The 23,055-nt window shown below is 40.9% G+C and overlaps 1 protein-coding gene across 4 annotated transcripts in view; it reads right to left on the bottom strand.

Moving 5' to 3' along the window:
* zmp:0000001200 (dedicator of cytokinesis protein 9) overlaps positions 1-22,657 on the bottom strand; it is a 90,392-nt gene extending 67,735 nt beyond the window's left edge. For all 4 annotated transcript variants that reach the window (XM_056242424.1, XM_056242422.1, XM_056242423.1 and 1 more), the window contains exons 1-10: positions 22,540-22,657; positions 20,688-20,757; positions 12,858-12,953; positions 12,637-12,771; positions 5,984-6,158; positions 5,757-5,809; positions 5,286-5,360; positions 4,324-4,464; positions 3,336-3,509; positions 2,116-2,238 (exon numbers count right to left, since the gene is read on the bottom strand). In XM_056242424.1, coding sequence (XP_056098399.1) covers positions 2,116-2,238; positions 3,336-3,509; positions 4,324-4,464; positions 5,286-5,360; positions 5,757-5,809; positions 5,984-6,158; positions 12,637-12,771; positions 12,858-12,953; positions 20,688-20,757; positions 22,540-22,652 — 1,155 coding nt within the window. In that variant the 5' untranslated portion in view covers positions 22,653-22,657. The remainder of the gene's footprint in view (positions 1-2,115; positions 2,239-3,335; positions 3,510-4,323; positions 4,465-5,285; positions 5,361-5,756; positions 5,810-5,983; positions 6,159-12,636; positions 12,772-12,857; positions 12,954-20,687; positions 20,758-22,539) is intronic.
* Between the last annotated feature and the right edge of the window lie 398 nt (positions 22,658-23,055).

Consider the following 23,055-nt stretch of genomic DNA (forward strand, 5'->3'; position numbering starts at 1 on the left):
GTAAAGTTTTAGTCAATTTAAGTAAAAAAAATTAACAAATTCATTTAGGCCAAAAAGTATCGGAAATGGGCTTAGGTTTGACAGGTTGTAGCAAGTGTTGCAATTCATAAAACAACAGCTAACCTTAAAACCTTTGCATAATAAACTAGACTTTCTCATTGATGGAGATGCAGTGCTGCCATTGCCAAGCTGTACTTCATTGTCACATTGGGCAGAAACCTTTTATCCCCATATTTCAAGTTATAGTTTTTCCATGAATATTAAATGCTATTTTCACCAGTAATCACAGTAAAAAAGGAATGGTTTAAAGTTTAAACAGCAAAAAAAAAAAATTGAGCTACTACAACATTAAACACAGATAAAGTGGTAACAGTGGAATCACTGTTTTACTCCAAAAAAGCCAGGAATAAAAACATTATTACATTATTGTGGCTTTATTTGAGAAATTGCTAAAGTGCAATGAACAACGTGCCCAAAATATAAGCTATTGAGGAACACATACTTATGATCTACAACTTGCACTTCAACTTGTCTGCCAGTGCAACAACAAGATGCATATTATTTGTAAACACAAACATCAAACAACCCTGTCTATCTTTAACTTGTGCAAACTGCAAAGTTGCAAACATTCTGAAACAAAATAATAAAATAAATAAATAATATGGTGCATTGAACATAGGTTGTTAGGAATGCATACTTGAATATAAAGTATGAAACAAACATGACACTTGAAGTGTGTTGAGCATAAAAATGAATAAGACAATTCCTGAATATTGTAAACAATTTGGTCTTTCAATGGTTAGTTCGGTATTTTACACTTAAAGCCCTGTTTTAAGATCGTTTCTGATGAAATAGAACGGTTAAGATTGAAATTTGGACAAATGCTGTTGTCCCGAGAATTTTAGGTTTACCCCCCACCTACACGTCTATGTGCACTGGAACAATCATTCATAAAACGCATTAAACTTTAGTTTACAAAGACGTGAAACTCACCGAGTGGTCAGGGGTGTTCACTGATATGCTCACACAAAAATCGCTGCAAAAGATGCTTTCCAACAGGTTTTATCGTAGTTTTTGTCCGACTCCATTGACTTGACTAAACTACGATAAAACCTGTGTTGTTGTTGCGTTGAATCTGGTGCGCGCGCGCGGCGGCCGGGTGGCGGGTGCTGCGCGTAACGTTACCCAAAACAAGGATAGGAAACGGCAGCATTGCTGATACTTTTTTTTTTTTTAGCTTAATACAGACAGATTGCACGCAAAACAGGCAGAAATGACATGCATTGTGAACGTCAGACTTATCATCATTTTCGTTCTGTCTCGTCTCGTCAACGAAAACTCGAAAACGTCTCGTCATGTTTTAGTCACCTTAGAGCCATTTTTAGCTAGTCATCGTCGCGTTATCGTCATAAAAAAAAAGTGCGTCAACGAAATCATTTCGTTATCGTCATCACTGACGAAAACATCATTGACTCTCGCGCACTCTCGCGCTCTCTCTCGCGCTCTCTCACTCTCGCGCTCTCTCACTCTCGCGCTCTCTCACTCTCGCACTCTCTCACTCTCGCACTCTCTCACTCTCGCGCTCTCTCACTCTCGCGCTCTCTCGCGCGCTCTCGCGGGCTCTCTCGCGCTCTCTCTCTCTCGGGCTCTCTCGCGCTCTCTCTCTCTCTCGGGCTCTCTCGCGCTCTCTCTCTCTCGCGCTCTCTCTCGCGTGCTCTCGCTCGCTCTCACGCTCTCTCGCTCGCTCTCGCGCTCTCTCGCTCTCTCACACGCTCTCACACACTCTCTCTCACACTCTCTCTCACACACTCTCACACACTCACACACTCTCACACACTCTCACACACTCTCTCTCACACTCACACACTCTCACACACTCTCACACACTCTCACACACTCTCACACACTCTCACACACTCTCACACACTCTCACACACTCTCACACACTCTCACACACTCTCTCTCACACTCTCTCTCACACTCTCTCTCACACTCTCTCTCACACTCTCTCTCACTCTCTCTCACACACTCTCTCTCACACTCTCTCTCACACTCTCTCTCACACTCTCTCTCACACTCTCTCTCACACTCACACACACCCGCACACACACGTACCTTAGCAGAGTCTGAGTTCTTCATGTAAAGCTCAGCACAATGTGTGATTCCACCCTGTAAAACCTTCTCTATCCGTGCGACCAGGAAGATGTCCGGGTGTGGACAGGTCACGGAAAACACTCCCTGCACACACACACACACACACACGTGATCAGAAACAGTTAAAGTAAAAGATCTTCAAAAACAAGCTTAGTAACGTGTAATGTACACCACCGTTTGCATTCAGTAATATTGTTTAAATTAAATGTAGGTTATATGATGGTCCACTTTAGGCATTCTACTGACCATAAGACTGTGTGTGTGTGTGTGTGTGTGTGTGTGTGTGTGTGCTCACCTGTCGAGGGAACTGAGCGCTGCTCTCCGTCTCTCCTCGAGGACTGTGTGTGTGTGTGTGTGTGTGTGTGTGTGTGTGCGTGCTCACCTGTCGAGGGAACTGAGCGCTGCTCTCCGTCTCTCCTCGAGGACTGTGTGTGTGTGTGTGTGTGTGTGTGTGTGTGCGTGCTCACCTGTCGAGGGAACTGAGCGCTGCTCTCCGTCTCTCCTCGAGGACTGTGTGTGTGTGTGTGTGTGTGTGTGTGTGTGTGTGTGTGCGTGCTCACCTGTCGAGGGAACTGAGCGCTGCTCTCCGTCTCTCCTCGAGGACTGTGTGTGTGTGTGTGTGTGTGTGTGTGTGTGTGCGTGCTCACCTGTCGAGGGAACTGAGCGCTGCTCTCCGTCTCTCCTCGAGGACTGTGTGTGTGTGTGTGTGTGTGTGTGTGTGTGCGCGCTCACCTGTCGAGGGAACTGAGCGCTGCTCTCCGTCTCTCCTCGAGGACTGTGTGTGTGTGTGTGTGTGTGTGTGTGCGCGCTCACCTGTCGAGGGAACTGAGCGCTGCTCTCCGTCTCTCCTCGAGGACTGTGTGTGTGTGTGTGTGTGCGTGTGTGTGTGTGTGTGTGTGTGCGTGCTCACCTGTCGAGGGAACTGAGCGCTGCTCTCCGTCTCTCCTCGAGGACTGTGTGTGTGTGTGTGTGTGCGTGTGTGTGTGTGTGTGTGTGCGTGCTAACCTGTCGAGGGAACTGAGCGCTGCTCTCCGTCTCTCCTCGAGGACTGTGTGTGTGTGTGTGTGTGTGTGTGTGTGTGTGTGCGCGCTCACCTGTCGAGGGAACTGAGCGCTGCTCTCCGTCTCTCCTCGAGGACTGTGTGTGTGTGTGCGTGTGTGTGTGTGTGTGTGCGTGCTCACCTGTCGAGGGAACTGAGCGCTGCTCTCCGTCTCTCCTCGAGGACTGTCTGGAGACCCTGACGAGGACAGAAGCTCTTTCACTGACGGATGGTTCATGTCCACGTGGAAGTCTGACGAGATCTTACGACCGCTCTGAACATCAAACAGCGACAGAGACACGAAGAACGGCTCCACCTGCCACACACACCAGCACACACACTCTCAGATGGGTTATTGTGAACCGGTATCGGCCAATATATGTTCATTTTCAATGTTATCATTATCGGCTAGATAAGAAAATTTGGCCGATATATTGAAAGCTGATAAATAATGTATTACAGGTGAAACTCGAAAAATTAGAATATCGTGCAAAAGTTAATTTATTTCAGTAATTCAACTTAAAAGTTGAAACTAATATATTATATAGACTCATTACATGCAAAGTGAGATATTTCAAGCCTTTATTTGTTATAATTGTGATGATTATGGCGTACAGCTTATGAAAATTTTTCACAATATTCTAATTTTGAATTTGGGGTTTTCACAAGCTGTAAGCCATAATCATCAAAATTATAACATATAAAGGCTTGATAATAGTCTATAAAAGTCTATATAATATATTAGTTTCTAATGTATAATGTATAAATAATGTATAAATAATGACACTTCAGATACACACTGTCCAACATGATGCAAAATGGTTCTGAATTGCTTGAAATATGATTGGAATCATTTCAAAAAAGGAAAATACAGTTCAGTGCAACATGTGCAGCACAAGTCTGTCATATAAGCTACATAAAATTATAATGAGAACATTATAATTGTGTTTGGGACATGACTTTCAATGGGTTAAGGCTCTCAAAAATTATATAAAAATGTGGATTTAGATTTATTGGCCAATATATCGGTTATCGGCTTTCAAATATAAAGAACTGTCGTTTATCGGTATCGAAATGTTGATATCGGTGCGTAAGATGTCAGTGAACTGGTGATTAAGAAGCTGAGGTACGTTCGTGGTCGGCCCCTCCTCGTTCTCCGCCACACAGCTCTGCAGGTTAAACGACAGATCGTTGCAGTTCACCAAGATCCGCTTCCCAAACTTCTCCTCGAAGGGCTTCACTTCCGGCTCGATCCCAGAGAAATCCAGTCTCTGCTCAGAGTGGAAGATGACATCATGAGTTTGGACTTATACAACACCATTTTTTAAGGATTTTAAAAGAAGTCTCTTCTGCTCACCATTAAGGCCCTTGCACACCGAGTCCGAAATTCACGTCCGAAATTTTAAAAAATAAATACGAGCTCCCGTTATGTCAATCACGCTTGCACACTGCTTTCGAAACTTTCGTCCGTCATAAAAAAAAATCGGATTGGGTTCGATTTTCTGCGTTTTCCGCATCCGTAGCAAGCAGTTTAAATAGTGTTTGAATGGTGTTTTGACAAGTCAGAGCCACCAAATCACGAATACGAAAAAACGCATACGAAAATTTCGGACTCAGTGTGCAAAGGCCTTAAGGCTGCATTTATTAAATCAAAAATACAGTGATATTGTGAAATATTATTACGATGCAAAATAACTGTTTTCTATGTGAATATATAGTAAAGTGTCATTTATTCCTGATTATTTTCAGCATCATTACTCCAGTCTTCAGTGTCACATGATCCTTCAGAAATCACTCTAATATGATGATCTGATGCTCAAGAAACATTTATGATTATTATCAATGTTGGAAATTTTTGTTGAAACTGTGATTCATTAAGTTTTTCAGGATTTTTTAATGAATGAGAGTTCAAAAGAACAGCATTTATTTGAAATAGAATCTTTGTTACATTATATATATATCATTACTGTTACTTTTGATCAATATAATGCAATTTAATCCAAACTTTTGAACGTTAGTCGACTTGTATCTTCAGTGCTGTGATCATTCGGTGTATCTGGTGAAACATGAGCGAGTGTAAGAGGCAGTTCACCTGTAAGTCTGCGTCCAGCGTGAAGAGCTTCAGCCGTGTGTCGTTTCTCATCTTGCTCTCGATGTCTCTGGCACTCTGGAGAACACACACACATATCAGCGTTTTATCATTCACTTCCAGCTCACATGAGGCTAGCATAGCACATCCTAATGCTAAAGCAAAAAGAATGAAATATTAAGTCTAATACGTTCTATATTATCATATCTCTTAGTTGTGTATGCTGATGACTTCTAAGAGGTCAGAAATATAGTATTATGATGACGGTACTGTGCGATGAGGTTTGTATTACTCACCTGGGGAAAAAGGTTTAGTTTACAAGGTACTTTGGCCAACAAAATGTGCAAACGATCTAGTGTGTATCTGTGTTTGAGCGTTGAGCAATATAGCCAATCAGACATATCTGTCGATTTCTTAAATGCAATGGCCAATCAGAGCTGAGTTTTGATTTCTGTGATCATTCCCTGAACTTACCTGAAAACTGTCCATACTGCTAGAAGAGTGATCGCTTTTCCCCTGTTCATCATCTACGACAGAGACAGCCAGAAGAATGTCATTACACCGCACACACACCACAGCAACTCTGTCTCGTCATTGTGTGTACAGTCACTCCCACGTGTGGTGTGTGTGTGTTTGACTCAGGAATGTGGCTAAAACGAACAGATGACTAAGGGTTCAGTATAGCGGGGGTAAACACACACCGTCGTGTAAGTCCCCGTTCCTCTTGTCCTGCATGGCGAGCTCGAAGCTGCTGTTGAGGATCCGATTGAGTGTGCCGATCCAGTCGTCCATCTCACTCTCCGAGTCCGCGGCCAGGACATAACCACTCTTATCCTGCATCTTCAGCTCGAACGCAAACCTGCGCACGCGGTTGTTCTACACACAGAGAAAAACTCATCTCAACACATATAAACACACACACTGTACACAGGGTTTGCGTTCTGGATCCGCCAGGCACTGCTAAGGGTTTCTGTTAGAACGGTGTCGTGTAAGTTAAGTTAATAACTAATGATCAAAACTAACTTTAACTGGACAATAACTTTATTCTAGAGCTGCTGTTAAGCCAAACAATCTGTTACTTTAATTTCCTATGATCACTGTAAAGCTGCTTTGAAACTATCTATATTGTTAAAAGTGCTATATAACTGAAGGTGACTTGACTTGACAAAAAGCGATGGAAATAAACTCACGCCTGCCGATGGCGAGTGAACTGAGACATTCAGATTATCATTTGTACAACTTAGACCATGTAAAACAATCCTAGAAGCCTGTGGGAAATAGGATTTCCATTCGGAGGCCGACAGATTCAAGGTTTTATACTGGGGTTAAGTGTCTCTAAAGGGATGGGTTTAAAACACAAGAGCAGGGGCATTTGGTCAGGAAAAGACAACAATAGAGAAATGCAGGAGTCCAGCGTTTGAGCCCTGAGTGGCCGGGGGTTTCTGCTCTCCGGCTCAGCTGGCACATCTGTGTAAGATCCGTGTAAGATCCGTGTATGATCCCTGTAAGATCCGTGTATGATCCGTGTATGATCCGTGTATGATACGTGTAAGATCCGTGTATGATCCGTGAATGATCCGTGTAAGATCCGTGTAAGATCCGTGTAAGATCCTTGTATGATCCCTGTAAGATCCGTGTATGATCCGTGTATGATCCGTGTAAGATCCGTGTAAGATCCGTGTAAGATCCTTGTATGATCCCTGTAAGATCAGTGTATGATCCGTGTATGATCCGTGTATGATACGTGTAAGATCCGTGTATGATACGTGTATGATACGTGTAAGATCCGCGTAAGATCCGTGTATGATCTGTGTAAGATCCGTGTATGATCTGTGTATGATACGTGTAAGATCCGCGTAAGATCCGTGTATGATCTGTGTATGATCCGTGTATGATCTGTGTATGATACGTGTAAGATCAGTGTATGATCCGTGTAAGATCCGTGTATGATACGTGTAAGATCCTTGTATGATCCCTGTAAGATCCGTGTATGATCCGTGTATGATCCCTGTAAGATCAGTGTATGATCTGTGTATGATCCGTGTAAGATCCGTGTAAGATCCTTGTATGATCCCTGTAAGATCCGTGTATGATCCGTGTATGATCCGTGTAAGATCCGCGTAAGATCCGTGTATGATCCGTGTATGATCTGTGTATGATCCGCGTAAGATCCGTGTATGATCCGTGTATGATACGTGTAAGATCCGCGTAAGATCCGTGTATGATCCGTGTAAGATCCGTGTATGATCTGTGTATGATCCGTGTATGATACGTGTAAGATCCGCGTAAGATCCGTGTATGATCTGTGTAAGATCCGTGTATGATCCGTGTATGATCTGTGTATGATACGTGTAAGATCCGTGTACGATCCGTGTATGATACGTGTAAGATCCGCGTAAGATCCGTGTATGATCTGTGTAAGATCCGTGTATGATCCGTGTATGATCTGTGTATGATACGTGTAAGATCCGTGTATGATCCGTGTAAGATCTGTGTATGATCCGTGTATGATCTGTGTATGATCCGCGTAAGATCCGTGTATGATCCGTGTATGATACGTGTAAGATCCGTGTACGATCCGTGTACGATACGTGTAAGATCCGTGTAAGATCCGTGTATGATCTGTGTAAGATCCGTGTATGATCCGTGTATGATCTGTGTATGATACGTGTAAGATCCGTGTATGATCCGTGTAAGATCTGTGTATGATCCGTGTATGATCCGTGTATGATCTGTGTATGATCCGCGTAAGATCCGTGTATGATCCGTGTATGATACGTGTAAGATCCTTGTACGATCCGTGTACGATCCGCGTATGATCCGCGTATGATCCGTGTAAGATCTGTGTATGATCCGTGTATGATCTGTGTATGATCCGCGTAAGATCCGTGTATGATCCGTGTAAGATCCGTGTATGATCCATGTAAGATCCGTGTATGATCTGTGTAAGATCCGTGTAAGATCCGTGTATGATCCGCGTATGATACGTGTAAGATCCGTGTATGATCCGCGTATGATCCGTGTATGATCCGCGTATGATCCGCGTATGATCCGTGTAAGATCCGTGTATGATCCGCGTATGATACGTGTAAGATCCGTGTATGATCTTTGTAAGATCCGTGTATGATCCGTGTATGATACGTGTAAGATCCGTGTATGATCCGCGTATGATACGTGTAAGATCCGTGTACGATCCGTGTATGATCCGCGTATGATCCGCGTATGATCCGTGTATGATCCGTGTATGATCCGTGTAAGATCCGTGTATGATCCGTGTATGATCCGTGTAAGATCCGTGTAAGATCCGTGTATGATCCGTGTAAGATCCGTGTATGATCCGCGTAAGATCCGTGTAAGATCCGTGTATGATCCGTGTATGATCCGTGTATGATCCGTGTATGATCCGTGTATGATCCGTGTATGATCCGTGTATGATCCGTGTAAGATCCGCGTATGATCTGTGTAAGATCTGTGTAAGATCTGTGTATGATCTGTGTAAGATCTGCGTATGATCCGCGTATGATCTGTGTAAGATCCGCGTATGATCTGTGTAAGATCTGTGTAAGATCCGCGTATGATCTGTGTAAGATCTGCGTATGATCCGCGTATGATCTGTGTAAGATCTGCGTATGATCCGTGTATGATCGGCGTATGATCTGTGTATGATCCGTGTATGATCGGCGTATGATCTGTGTAAGATCCGTGTATGATCTGCGTATGATCTGTGTAAGATCTGCGTATGATCCGTGTATGATCGGCGTATGATCTGTGTATGATCCGTGTATGATCGGCGTATGATCTGTGTAAGATCCGTGTATGATCCGCGTATGATCTGTGTAAGATCTGCGTATGATCCGTGTATGATCTGTGTAAGATCTGCGTATGATCCGTGTATGATCGGCGTATGATCTGTGTATGATCCGTGTATGATCGGCGTATGATCTGTGTAAGATCCGTGTATGATCTGCGTATGATCTGTGTATGATCTGCGTATGATCCGTGTATGATCTGTGCAAGATCTGCGTATGATCCGTGTATGATCCGTGTATGATCTGTGTATGATCGGTGTATGATCTGCGTATGATCCGTGTATGATCCGTGTATGATCCGTGTATGATCCGTGTATGATCCGTGTAAGATCCGCGTATGATCCGCGTATGATCTGTGTAAGATCTGTGTATGATCCGTGTATGATCTGTGTAAGATCCGCGTATGATCTGTGTAAGATCTGTGTATGATCCGTGTATGATATGTGTATGATCCGTGTATGATCCGTGTAAGATCCGCGTATGATCCGCGTATGATCTGTGTAAGATCTGTGTATGATCCGTGTATGATATGTGTATGATCCGTGTATGATCCGTGTAAGATCCGTGTATGATCCGTGTATGATCCGTGTATGATCCGTGTATGATCCGTGTAAGATCCGCGTATGATCCGCGTATGATCTGTGTAAGATCTGTGTATGATCCGTGTATGATCCGTGTATGATATGTGTATGATCCGCGTATGATCTGTGTAAGATCTGCGTATGATCCGTGTATGATCTGTGTAAGATCCGTGTATGATCCGTGTATGATCCGTGTATGATCCGTGTAAGATCCGCGTATGATCCGCGTATGATCCGTGTATGATCTGTGTATGATCGGTGTATGATCTGCGTATGATCCGTGTATGATCCGTGTATGATCTGTGTATGATCGGTGTATGATCTGCGTATGATCCGTGTATGATCCGTGTATGATCCGTGTATGATCCGTGTAAGATCCGCGTAAGATCCGCGTATGATCCGCGTATGATCTGTGTAAGATCTGTGTATGATCCGTGTATGATCTGTGTAAGATCCGCGTATGATCCGCGTATGATCTGTGTAAGATCTGTGTATGATCCGTGTATGATCTGTGTATGATCTGTGTAAGATCTGTGTATGATCCGCGTATGATCTGTGTAAGATCCGTGTATGATCCGCGTATGATCTGTGTAAGATCTGCGTATGATCCGTGTATGATCTGTGTAAGATCCGTGTATGATCTGCGTATGATCCGTGTATGATCTGCGTATGATCTGTGTATGATCCGTGTATGATCCGTGTATGATCCGTGTATGATCTGCGTATGATATGTGTATGATCGGTGTATGATCTGCGTATGATATGTGTATGATCGGTGTATGATCTGTGTATGATCAGCGTATGATATGTGTATGATCGGTGTATGATCTGTGTATGATCTGCGTATGATATGTGTATGATCGGTGTATGATCTGCGTATGATATGTGTATGATCGGTGTATGATCTGTGTACGATCAGCGTATGATATGTGTATGATCGGTGTATGATCTGCGTATGATATGTGTATGATATGTGTATGATCTGTGTATGATCAGCGTATGATATGTGTATGATCGGTGTATGATCTGTGTATGATCTGCGTATGATATGTGTATGATATGTGTATGATCTGTGTATGATCAGCGTATGATATGTGTATGATCGGTGTATGATCTGTGTATGATCTGCGTATGATATGTGTATGATCGGTGTATGATCTGCGTATGATATGTGTATGATATGTGTATGATCTGTGTATGATCAGCGTATGATATGTGTATGATCGGTGTATGATCTGTGTATGATCTGCGTATGATATGTGTATGATCGGTGTATGATCTGCGTATGATATGTGTATGATCTGTGTATGATCAGCGTATGATATGTGTATGATCGGTGTATGATCTGCGTATGATCTGTGTGTTTCAGCCGGAGAGAATGTGCTGAGATCACGTCAACACCATGCGCTCCTTTACTGGAACTCTGGCTGGACGTCTCACGTGTTTATGAGTGGGATATGAACGGATGAATTGTATGAAAACATGTTTGGGTCCAAAGCCAAAAATTAGATTAAAACATTAGACAGAAATTAAATAAGTTCTATTTTGCTATTTTTAGGCTATGATTTTTGCATTTTGACCTTGTTTTCATGACAATTAAGCACATTTATCAAAAGCTAATATTGTTATGTTCATTAATCTGAAGGATGACTCCCAGGATGAGTTTTTTTTAATTTATTTATTAAAATTAGCTTAAAGTCAGTATAACACGATGATGTGATGTAATATTATGTATGCCTACTTTGAAATGTTATATTTTACTTATATATATGTATATAATTATTGTAATACAGAAACATGTATAAAATGAACATAATATACTTACATTTAAATAAAATACATTTTATGATCGGGTAATGTTATTACATACTTTCTTATTTTTTCCAAGTTTACTGCAGTATGACCCAGTGCTCTGTGGAGGCGAGGGGTGTGTCAGAGGTCAGGGGTCAGGGGTCAGAGGGCTAATTTAACGGATACAGCTCATTACAGATAATGACAAAGCAACTCATGAAGGGTGTGCCGCTGGTGTGTTGATCGTACCTATGAGGGATTTTGGCCACAGCTTCCAGAAAATTCCACACTAAAATAGCTCGGGGGGCCGGTGTGGGTGGAGACCTTATTTTGGGAGTGTATGTGGAAAATTCAGTCCCAGAGAGAATGCTTATCAATTATCAAAACACAGGGAGGAGAGCACTTTCATAATGCTCAGCTCTCCTTTCTACTGTGTGAACAGTTCTGTTTCGAAGTGCACTTGAAAAAAAGACAATACGGAAATAATATAGTTTTAAAGAATGTACTGAAAAATGCTAAATTAATGTAATGTTTTAAGACTCAATTGCATATTAACCGCAATTACGGCATTATAGTTTAATTTTTTTTACCCACTTAAGTAGGACTCGAGTCCATCTTTATCTGTAATTTCATAATTATTTCTATTGTCTTTGAAATATGGTTAAAGTTACTGATGAATGTACTGACAAACATTTATGATCAACTAAAATAACTACAACTATAAAACTTGTGTGTCATGTATTTAATATTATTTATAATTAGACATTTGTAGTGATAAAGTTGCAATTTACTTCATTTTAATTATAGTAACTTTAAATGTAATATTGACTAACACACTATAGATACAATTATAATCGTGTTTAGAAACAGTCATGAAAGTGTCCTCTCTTGAAGCGCACCTATTTTTAATTCATTAATATTATATTTTCTGCAAGCACAGTTTTGAAGTACTCCACAAGTGCATTTTTAATACAATCAAGCACACTTCTTTTTCATAAGGGTTCTTGCAGTACCGATGTCATGATTTAGTTTTTCATGAGCATTTGTCAGGCTCGCACTAATCCTCAGAGTTAAACAGGCTGTGCCTTTAAGACAGTGAGTTCACAGTCGTGACGTTAATACGATGACCGCTTCTGAACAAAAAGGAGGGAGCGTTTGAGTTAGCCGACACACCTGCACCACTCCCATACAGGAGTCCAGGAAGATGGTTCCTTTGGGCTCTTTGTTGATCTTCTCATCCTTGTAGAAGTTGAGATTATATGACCCGTCGCCCAACTGCGTCAGGTGGAAATACCTTCTTTTGAAAGACTGAGTGAAAAAAGAAGAGTGCAAATGAGACATGACATGTAAACAAGTGCACAGTCATAACAATGTTCAGAAGAGAGGAACCTCACCCTCATGGTGACGCTGATAGCGCTGTTCACGTTGCCTTTGTGTAGCCAGCCCTGTTTAATGAGACCACCCTTCTGAGAGCCAAGAGAGGCCGTGTCCTACACACAAACACACACACACGAGATAGTTTTGTGATGACAGTCCAAAGCTTGTATGTTTGATCCCACAGATTGAACAAAGTGGGAGTCAAGTTAGAGAGAAAGAACAGAATCCAGACCCACAACTGACCAGAACCTCAGATAAACCTGAACGCCACAGAACACATTTTATAAACATTAAATAATCAGAATTGTTTCTAAATAATCTATATCTAAACTTTTGACTGGTAGTGTAAGTCTAATTTGTTTGGATATAGAGATTTTTTTAGAAAGAGAGGACCACACCTGGAGAACTGCACGCTATGAATTACATTTTACAAGTTGGCAATCTTAATTTGTATGAAAACTTATTTGATTTATTTATACTTTTTTTAAATGAGCGTGAAGGTCCACCCATGACCTATAAATGTAACCCTCACCGGGACATAAGCAGTGCTAAAGGTACAAATTTATACGAATTCGCCAAAGCGTACGGCATAAAATAGTTATGAATTGCCATGAGGCTGTGTTGGTATGTAATGCTAAGAAACAAAATGTACAATATTTGAGAAAAGATGTATTAAAAAGGAGAAATAATCAGAGAATCTGTTGTGTACTTTTAAGGCCTGTTTACACCAAGGACGATAACTATACCGATAACAATAAAGATATACTGTAGGCCTAGGCTAGTTCTAACATGTTTCTGAATATAAAAGGATAGCCAAGTCCACACCACAACTATGATAACGACACGGAGAAACAATATCGTAGGAATTAGGGCTGGGCGATATGGCCAAAAAAGAAATATCACGATAATTTTTTTATATCAGTCGATATCGATAATTATCACGATAAATGTCAAATCTTGATTTCTTTAATTTACCTCTTGTAACGCTCAGACCGAAGCGCCGGCGCCCTCAGATCACTTGGACGTGGCTGTGTTTACAAGAGGTGAAAACGATATAAATACTGTTCGTTTTCTCACACAAACCGCTCGTTTCGTGTCTTAGGCCATCAATGTGTACTTACATTTACGAGTCATTAAATCATGTTTAATTTGGACTTCTCTGTGCTGCTCTTTGAGGTGGTGACCATAGACCTGCATTATATGACTGACAGACAAGAACGGTTTGACCTAAACATATCAAAATTGAAACTACTGCGGAAACAAAGACACCTACATCTTGGATGCCCTTGAGGTAAGCTAAAACATACCAAAAATTTATTTCAAAGTGAACTATCCCTTTAAGGCATGTTTACACCAAGGACGATAACTATACCGATAACAATAAAGATATACTGTAGGCCTAGGCTAGTTCTAACATGTTTCTGAATATAAAAGGATAGCCAAGTCCACACCACAACTATGATAACGACACGGAGAAACAATATCGTAGGAATCACTTTCAGAACGATTTTTCTTCCAGCTGATGAACTAATAAAAAGCCAATCAGAATTCATCCTGTTTTAAAGCAGCAGATGACGTAACTTTATGGTCTACTGATATATGGATGCTAATATAATGATAGTTATAACGTTATAGTTCTCATTCTTGCTGTGAACGGGCCTTTATGTCTTTCAGCCGTGAAACGGTGCTGAAAAAACCCTGAAAAGAACAAGAGAGGGTTAAACCTGGTACAATGGGTCAATTTGTCTCTGAATCACCAGTTAAACACTCCTTATTGCTGTACTCTTGACACTCTGCAGACACACACACACCACCCAGATGAAATGCTTGTGCTGTGTGTGTGGGCAGAGGAGTAGACCTCACAGAACAAACACTATCTGGGCTTTCGGTCAGCAGATCTCAGGATACAGCCAGAGTCCTGGACAGTCTGGGCTGTGAATGTGAAAGTGTTTTGATCAGGATTATAGGACTCATATAGTCTGATATAGAGAGATTATGGAGCTCAGACTCAAGGGAAAAATCACCTATTTCATGATGCCGAGGCTCAAACCGAGAAAACTTTAAATCAATGAGATTTGGATGACTGTAGAGTGACTACATAAAATGCATATACTAATATAACATAATAATGTCTGATATGTAAGATGATATTTAAATGCTTAGTTTTATGATCAAAGCACTGTAGTTTTAAAACATATAATGCAATACAATATATATGTTTACAACATATAAACAAATAAACCTTCCTCAAAAGCCTGATGATCATATTTGAGACTTTGGACATCATAAGTCAGTAAAGTTTTCACAGCAAAAGAGAACCGGGAGCTGACGGTGGACGTTAATATGTAGTTTATATGTAGAGTTATGTTTCAACTAAATTTGGTGCAACACAAACATGTTTAGTAGTGCGTACGCAAGTTAGTGACACTTGGTATCTAGATAAGACTCGGGTCTTTCCTTCATTCAATTTACTATGATTTTTATCAATCACATAAACTTGTTATCATTTAATACTTGTGGTTACGGGTTTGTTAACATTACTTTAATATGAGCACTTGTAATAGTGAAAGTGACATGTGAAGGTCAAATATGACGACTGCCCCAAAAGTGAACGCAAACATCAGCAACATTCACTATTAATCTGGGGTCCTTCGGTCCAAATGGACCCGAAGCATTTAAATAAAAATTGTTTTTTAAATCATAGCTTCCTCGGAATGGTCCGAAATTTGGTGACTTTGTTGGTACTTGGTATATGAACACCCAAAAAAATTGGGTACAGGATTTGAATAGTCTAAGTGGTTGTAAAAAAAAAATAGTCACACTCAGGACCTTCGGGTCCAAATGGACCCGCATAGGAAATCAATGGGAAATTGGCAAAAATGTGAAAATACAGAGTTTTTTTGTGCGTACAATCTACAAATCAGCCACGATCCAGAAAAAAAGCAGTGAAGCAACAGTGAAGGGGTGAATCTATAAAACATCAAGAGTGCAAAACAGACACAGCCACACACACAAACACACTTTTATACACGTAAACACTAATAAATTCAGATTACATATGTGTTTTGAATGTTTAAAATGCTCAGTTTGTCCACCAGATGGCATCCATCTCATTTCAAAAATTGCTTTCATGAGGCCTAGGCTTGACTCTAAAATGAAATACAGCAAAAAATTCTATTATATTCAATGGGGAAAAAATGGGTCATAATTATTGCATAAATATTAATTATAAATCATAAAATTATCTCAAAACACCAAAAAAAAAAAAAAAAAAATATTATAAAAAACAAGTAAAAAAAAAAAAAAAAGATGATTTTTTTAATATATATTTATATCCCACCTTTCCGGACCATGTGGACCCGAAGGTCCTGAGTGTGACTCTGAAACGAAGGACCCCAGAGGGTTCAATGTTAAAGTTTGTGAAAACAGCCTATGATTGTGACGGGCGTATGATTGTGTAAAACCTTGATGCGGCGAGCTGTTATGATTGGCTGTGCCGTTGGACGGCCATCAGCGATTGGCTGTGTGTTCACTGCGCTGCCAAAACACACTCAACTTTCTATAAACACAAGAAATCCGTCAGCAACCAAATTAGACAAATGAGTCCATGTATAGTACAGGCCAAAACTGCACAACAACACCGTTATACTGAGATCCTCAAACCCACGGCATAAGACGCTTCAGTCGGATGTGCTGCACACACACACATGGGCTAAAATAGGAAACGTGACTCAAACTCGAGTGGGAAGCTGATTAGTATGTGGGATGCATTCATGGAAAGATGCATTCTGGGAAGGAACGAGCCAGAGGGGATTATGTCAGGTCATGTCCATTCTGGGAAAACCTGGATCCACTGGTACAACTTACATACTATCCTAAATCGTATGGCATTACTGTCAGTTCATCTCATATCATAGCATGTTTAAAATATTAAAAGAATAAGGCCTAGAGATATTTGGGGTAATGCTGCAGATTGAAAGAGGAGGAGTTTGGGACGGATCTCTTTCATCTTGAGTTATACAAAAATGGCAAGTATTTCAAAATGAGACTAAGGGGTCCAGATGGAATATTGTGAAGTATAAGTAAAAATATTATAAAGTTTTTAAAGAAGTTTTTACTGACTTTAAAAAAAAAAAACTTTACAGGCACAATAAACAAATCACTTTTGTCGCAATGACACGCATCAAAAAAGGGACAAGGGTTACAATGAGACATTTACAAAGCAAACTGATTTAATGTATTCGAATCCAAAAATAAACTAGTTTTTATTTTATATTTTACCTTCAAAATACCAATATTATCAGGAAAATATTTTTTTTTATGAATTTTATTTATTTTTATTTATTTATTCATTTATTTGACATGGACATTGCAATTAAACATAGTACAAAACAAGTCTGTGACTGATGCTATGCAAAAAGAGTTTATAGCTATTGCTAATTTTCAACTCCAGTCCATGGTTGGGCCTTTACACTACAACAATTACTATTTCATCTTAAAAACATATCTATAAACACACTATATAAATCACTTACATACACAAACCAGCTATCTACAAATGGGTACATTCCTGTTTCGATTTCATCCAAGACTTAACTCGAGAAGTAAACATTCTAAGCTCAGTCATGGTTTTAAATTCAGCGGGTAATGAATTTCACAACTTTGCACTTTTATATGAAAAAGCAGACTGACCAAATGAAGTCTTACGGTGTGGAACTATACAGTTGTTATTGATAGAGCCTCTGGTGACTCTATTGATGCTTTGTCTCTGCATAAATGAACTGAGTGGCTCAGGTGCTATATTATTGAGACATTTGAAAGTTAGTTTGAGAAAACATAAATCACAAAAGCTTTCAAAGCTTAGCAATCTATACTTCTGGAGAATATTGCAGTGATGGTAGCGAATTGGCTTCTTATCCAAAGTCTTTATAGTTTGATTATATAATGACCTGATATGTTTAGTTGCTGCAAGCGTGGCCTGTCCCCATGCTGTCATGCAGTATGATATATGAGAGAATATCATAGCATGCATGTACAGGAGGGCGGCCTGGTTTGGAATATATGGTCTAATTAGTTTGAAACAGTTTAGATTACTTTGTATAGTTTTTGAAATTTTCTTAAGATGTTTGTCAAATTTTAATTGGGGGTCAAGGATCAATCCAAGGTATTTAAAATCTGTTACCAATTTTATCGTTGTATCTTGCAAATGAATCTGAAAATTTTGTTCCACATCTTGTCTTTTAATAGAAAAACACATTGCTACAGTTTTAGTTGAATTTAGCACCAACTGATTTTGAATGAGCCATTTACTGACCTCATCCATACAAGTGGTCAACACCTCCGCTGACTGTTCCGGTGACTTAGCGGGTGCATAGAAAACAGCATCATCCGCATAAAGTTGGCAATTTACATCCGAGCAGATTTTCGGCAGATCATTTATAAAAAGACTAAACATCAAAGGTCCCAGCATAGAGCCCTGTGGTATACCCCTTTGAATGCGTAAGAGTGGTGACTTATCCTGACCAACTTTAACACACTGATGTCTATCCTGAAGATAAGATGTAAACCAGCTAACTGTCTCAACAGAAAACTTAAAGGATGTCATCTTGGATAGTAGTAGGCTGTGATTGACCGTTTCGAAAGCCTTTTTTAGATCTAAAAACACCGCTCCTACCACCTGAGTCCTGTCCATGGATTGTTTTAGATTTTCAATCAAACAGCAGTTTGCAATTTCGGTTGAATAACCTGGTCTAAAACCAAACTGCTGTGGGTGGAGGAGCTGATTGGTTTCCAAATGGTCAATCAATTGTTGACCATTTGGTCAACAATTGAATGATGTGGGACTTTTAATTATAAACAGTCAACATTTGAAAATGTCTTTGCTCTACTATAGATTGCAACAGTCGAAGTCCGTAAGTAACAACTCGTTCATTTTCTCCGTTGTGTAATAATGTTTTCTAAACTATTGTGATTAATTGTGAATCGTCTATGATTGTATGCATTGTCGTGATTGATTGTGACTTGACTTTTTGAAGAACCTGGTAAAAAAGAATAATCAAATACATAAAGTTCAAAATTGTATTTGCTGTATCTGGAATTTTTATTTCTATAAGATATTCACATCTTTAAAATGTCACTGTAATGTCCCTCTTGGTCTTCTTCTGGCCTTGGCGCTGCCTGGATCGTACCACACAACACAAGCGTCAACCACAATGTTCTTATTTCTAAGCTCTCTAAATGTAATCGTTCTACCAAAACATTAGCATGGCTCTTAACTTACTTGTCAAATAGGAAGCAGTGTGTTAGAATTAAACATGTACGCTCTAGTTATGTGAAAAACACAATGGGAGTGCCTCAGGGATCTGTATTAGGTCCTTTACTTTTTAGTCTTTATATTAATGATCTTCCACAACACTGTAATGGAGTTGACATACGATTATATGCCGATGACACTGTTTTGTACACACATGCAAAAAATGCTAAGCTAGCAGCAGAGAAATGCACTTATGCCATGCAAGGTGTTGTTGACACATCTCATATTGTATCACCTGTTGGGGACAAGCCAGTGAGTCTGCCATTAGACCTCTAGAATCACTATACAAGCAAGCTATAAAAATACTTGATAAAAAGCCATTTGCAAGATCCTAGAGAAACATATTTTATTGAGTTTTGAAATGACTAGACTCTTTTCGAACTTGACTCTAGTGTATAAGATTCTACACGGCCTGGCCCCTCCTTGTTTATTGGTTTTTATTTGCAATCGCCCCGTAACTTCAGTAAAATCTACCAGAATAGCATCCATTTCTGATTGTAATATACCTTTCTGTCATTCAACCTTTAGACAATCTGCTTTTAATGATTTAAAGAGCTGCAATTCCATTAGAAGTCTTAAGTCAGAACTAAAATCCTTTCTAAAGACTACTCAAATCTGGGGGGGGGGGGGTGAGATTGTTTTTATTTGTACCCTGCCAGGGGACTGCAGATGTAAAATAGCCTATGGCTAACTCTGGTACAATGCATCAAATGGCAACATTTATGTTATAGATTGTACATGGTCCCTAATAAATAATAAAAAATTAATTAAATAAATAAATAAAAAAGTCTTGTACCGTATGTGACCATTCAGCAAACAGTTACAGACATCGAAAGATGTATATGCCCTCAGTTTCTCTATCATCAGGTGTAGAAGTCAGGCCACTCAAGCGGAGGATCAATCCTGTCAGATGGTCCATCACCGCGGGAGTGTGTGCGGGTCGCCCAATCTGGTTCCGTCCGTTAAAATTAACCTTTTTAAATAATAATCGCGGTCCTGGACAGTGAGTGACCGCACGCATTAAGATAAAATCGGATTTTCTTTAATTATTGTTAAAGAAACAAGCTAACAAAACTTGCTATCTAGCGTTAGTGAAGCGGCCAGAGGGATCGTTCTGCCTCCACCTAAGCTCCGCCCACAAAAAACATCACAATGTTTACCAACTGAAAAGGGGTCTATTGATTTTGACTTATACAGCTTTAAAGACAGCCATGCTGTGAGCTACGAGGTTGTTGACTCATGGTATTTGCTTCTGTTGTTATTTCAACTTAAAATAAACATGCTTAACAGTGGATTCGCTGTAAAAAACTACATTACCCATGATGCAGTACAGACAATTCCACCAATCAGAGATCCGTAACAAACAAAACACGCCTATAGAGAGGCCTTTAGCTCCGCCCACTCCCATGAAGCAATGCAAATGACGTAATCGAGCTCGCTGATGTCTGTCACCCATGATGAAAACATCACTTAAATCTGACCCCAGTTTCAGAGTGTGTGTGTGTGTGTGTGTGCGTGTGTGTATTTGACTTACCTCATCTTTATCCACGTCTTCATCCACCTCAAAAACATGCTGTGCTAAATTATCAGGTCTGGACACTTTGCTGAAAACAAAACAAACACAGACTCAGATTCACACGGGAATAACGGCACTTACGCCACTGCTCAAACGTTGTGAAATGTTTAATTTCATTTGTGATATACTGGAATGACATCTTATCTTAAACTTCTTATCCGTTCAGCTTTATGTAATGTTTGGAAATAACTTCGTAATGAAAGTTTTTTTCTTCTTCAGATAATCAGATGTTGGCCGCTCTCTCATCCTGATCAACTTTGTGTCATTAAAGATGGAAAAAACAGATGTCCGTTTAAATGGTTAAAGGGTCTGTGTGTGTGTGAGTGTGTGTGAATGTGTGTGAGTGTGTGTGAATGTGTGTGAGTGTGTGTGAATGTGGAGATGATGACCTCACTCTCTGTTCCTCTGCTCTATTGTTACCCAGAAAAACACATTTCCTGCTCTCGCCAACACACATCTTTCCAAGAGCTGACGATCAAACACACACACACACACACACACACACACATCTTTCCAAGAGCTGACGATCAAACACACACACACACACACACACATCTTTCCAAGAGCTGACGATCAAACACACACACACACACACACACACACACACACACACACCCCGACTCTCTTAAACACACACAGAGACTCACACACACACATCTTTCCAAGAGCTGACAACTACTCACACACACACACACACCCCAACTCTCTCAAACACACACAGACTCACACACACACATCTTTCCAAGACCTGACAATCAAACACACACACACACACACACATCTTTCCAAGAGCTGACAACCACTCACACACACACACACACACACACACACACACACACACACACACACACACACACACACACACACACACACACACACACACACACCTTTCCAAGAGCTGTCAATCAGACACACACACACACACACACCCCAACTCTCTCAAACACACACAGAGATTCACACACGCACATCTTTCCAAGAGCTGACGATCAAACACACACACACACACATCTTTCCAAGAGCTGACAACCACTCACACACACACACGCACACACACCTTTCCAAGAGCTGACGATCAAACACACACACACACACACACCTTTCCAAGAGCTGACGATCAAACACACACACACACACACCTTTCCAAGAGCTGACGATCAAACACACACACACACACACACACATCTTTCCAAGAGCTGACAACCACTCACACACACACACACCTTTCCAAGAGCTGACGATCAAACACACACACACACACACCTTTCCAAGAGCTGACGATCAAACACACACACACACCTTTCCAAGAGCTGTCAATCAGACACACACACACACACACACACACACCCCGACTCTCTTAAACACACACAGAGACTCACACACACACATCTTTCCAAGAGCTGACAACTACTCACACACACACACACACACACACACACACACACACACACCTTTTCAAGAGCTGACAACCACTCACACACACCTTTCCAAGAGCTGACGATCAAACACACACGCACACACACCTTTCCAAGAGCTGACGATCAAACACACACACACACCTTTCCAAGAGCTGTCAATCAGACACACACACACACACACACACACCCCGACTCTCTTAAACACACACAGAGACTCACACACACACATCTTTCCAAGAGCTGACAACTACTCACACACACACACACCCCAACTCTCTCAAACACACACAGAGACTCACACACACACATCTTTCCAAGAGCTGACAATCACAGACACACACACACACACACACACACACACTAACGTGTTTGGGTCTGATGCAGGGTCTCACCTGGGAAGCTGACGGAAGTCGCTGGAATAATCCTCATATTTGTAGTTGACAACAAGCCAGTCAGAGATGTAAGACTTGATGCACTGTAGAAACACACACATCACGGCCATCATTAGGATTAGCACGTACAGCTGCAATTCATTCTCTACACAAACTGTTTATTACAAGGAGTCTAGAGCGATGCTGTGATCTCGGCGTGAACACACACACATTGAGCTGTGCTGTGATCTCGGCGTGAACACACACACATTGAGCTGTGCCGTGATCTCGGCGTGAACACACACACATTAAGCTGTGCCGTGATCTCGGCGTGAACACACACACATTGAGCTGTGCCGTGATCTCGGCGTGAGCACACACACATTGAGCTGTGCCGTGATCTCGGCGTGAACACACACACATTGAGCTGTGCCGTGATCTCGGCGTGAGCACACACACATTGAGCTGTGCCGTGATCTCGGCGTGAACACACACACATTGAGCTGTGCTGTGATCTCGGCGTGAACACACACACAT

Source organism: Rhinichthys klamathensis, unplaced genomic scaffold (assembly GCF_029890125.1).
Source record: "Rhinichthys klamathensis goyatoka isolate OS25496 unplaced genomic scaffold, OSU_Roscu_1.1 h1tg000726l_1, whole genome shotgun sequence".
Classification (NCBI taxonomy): Eukaryota; Metazoa; Chordata; class Actinopteri; order Cypriniformes; family Leuciscidae; genus Rhinichthys; species Rhinichthys klamathensis.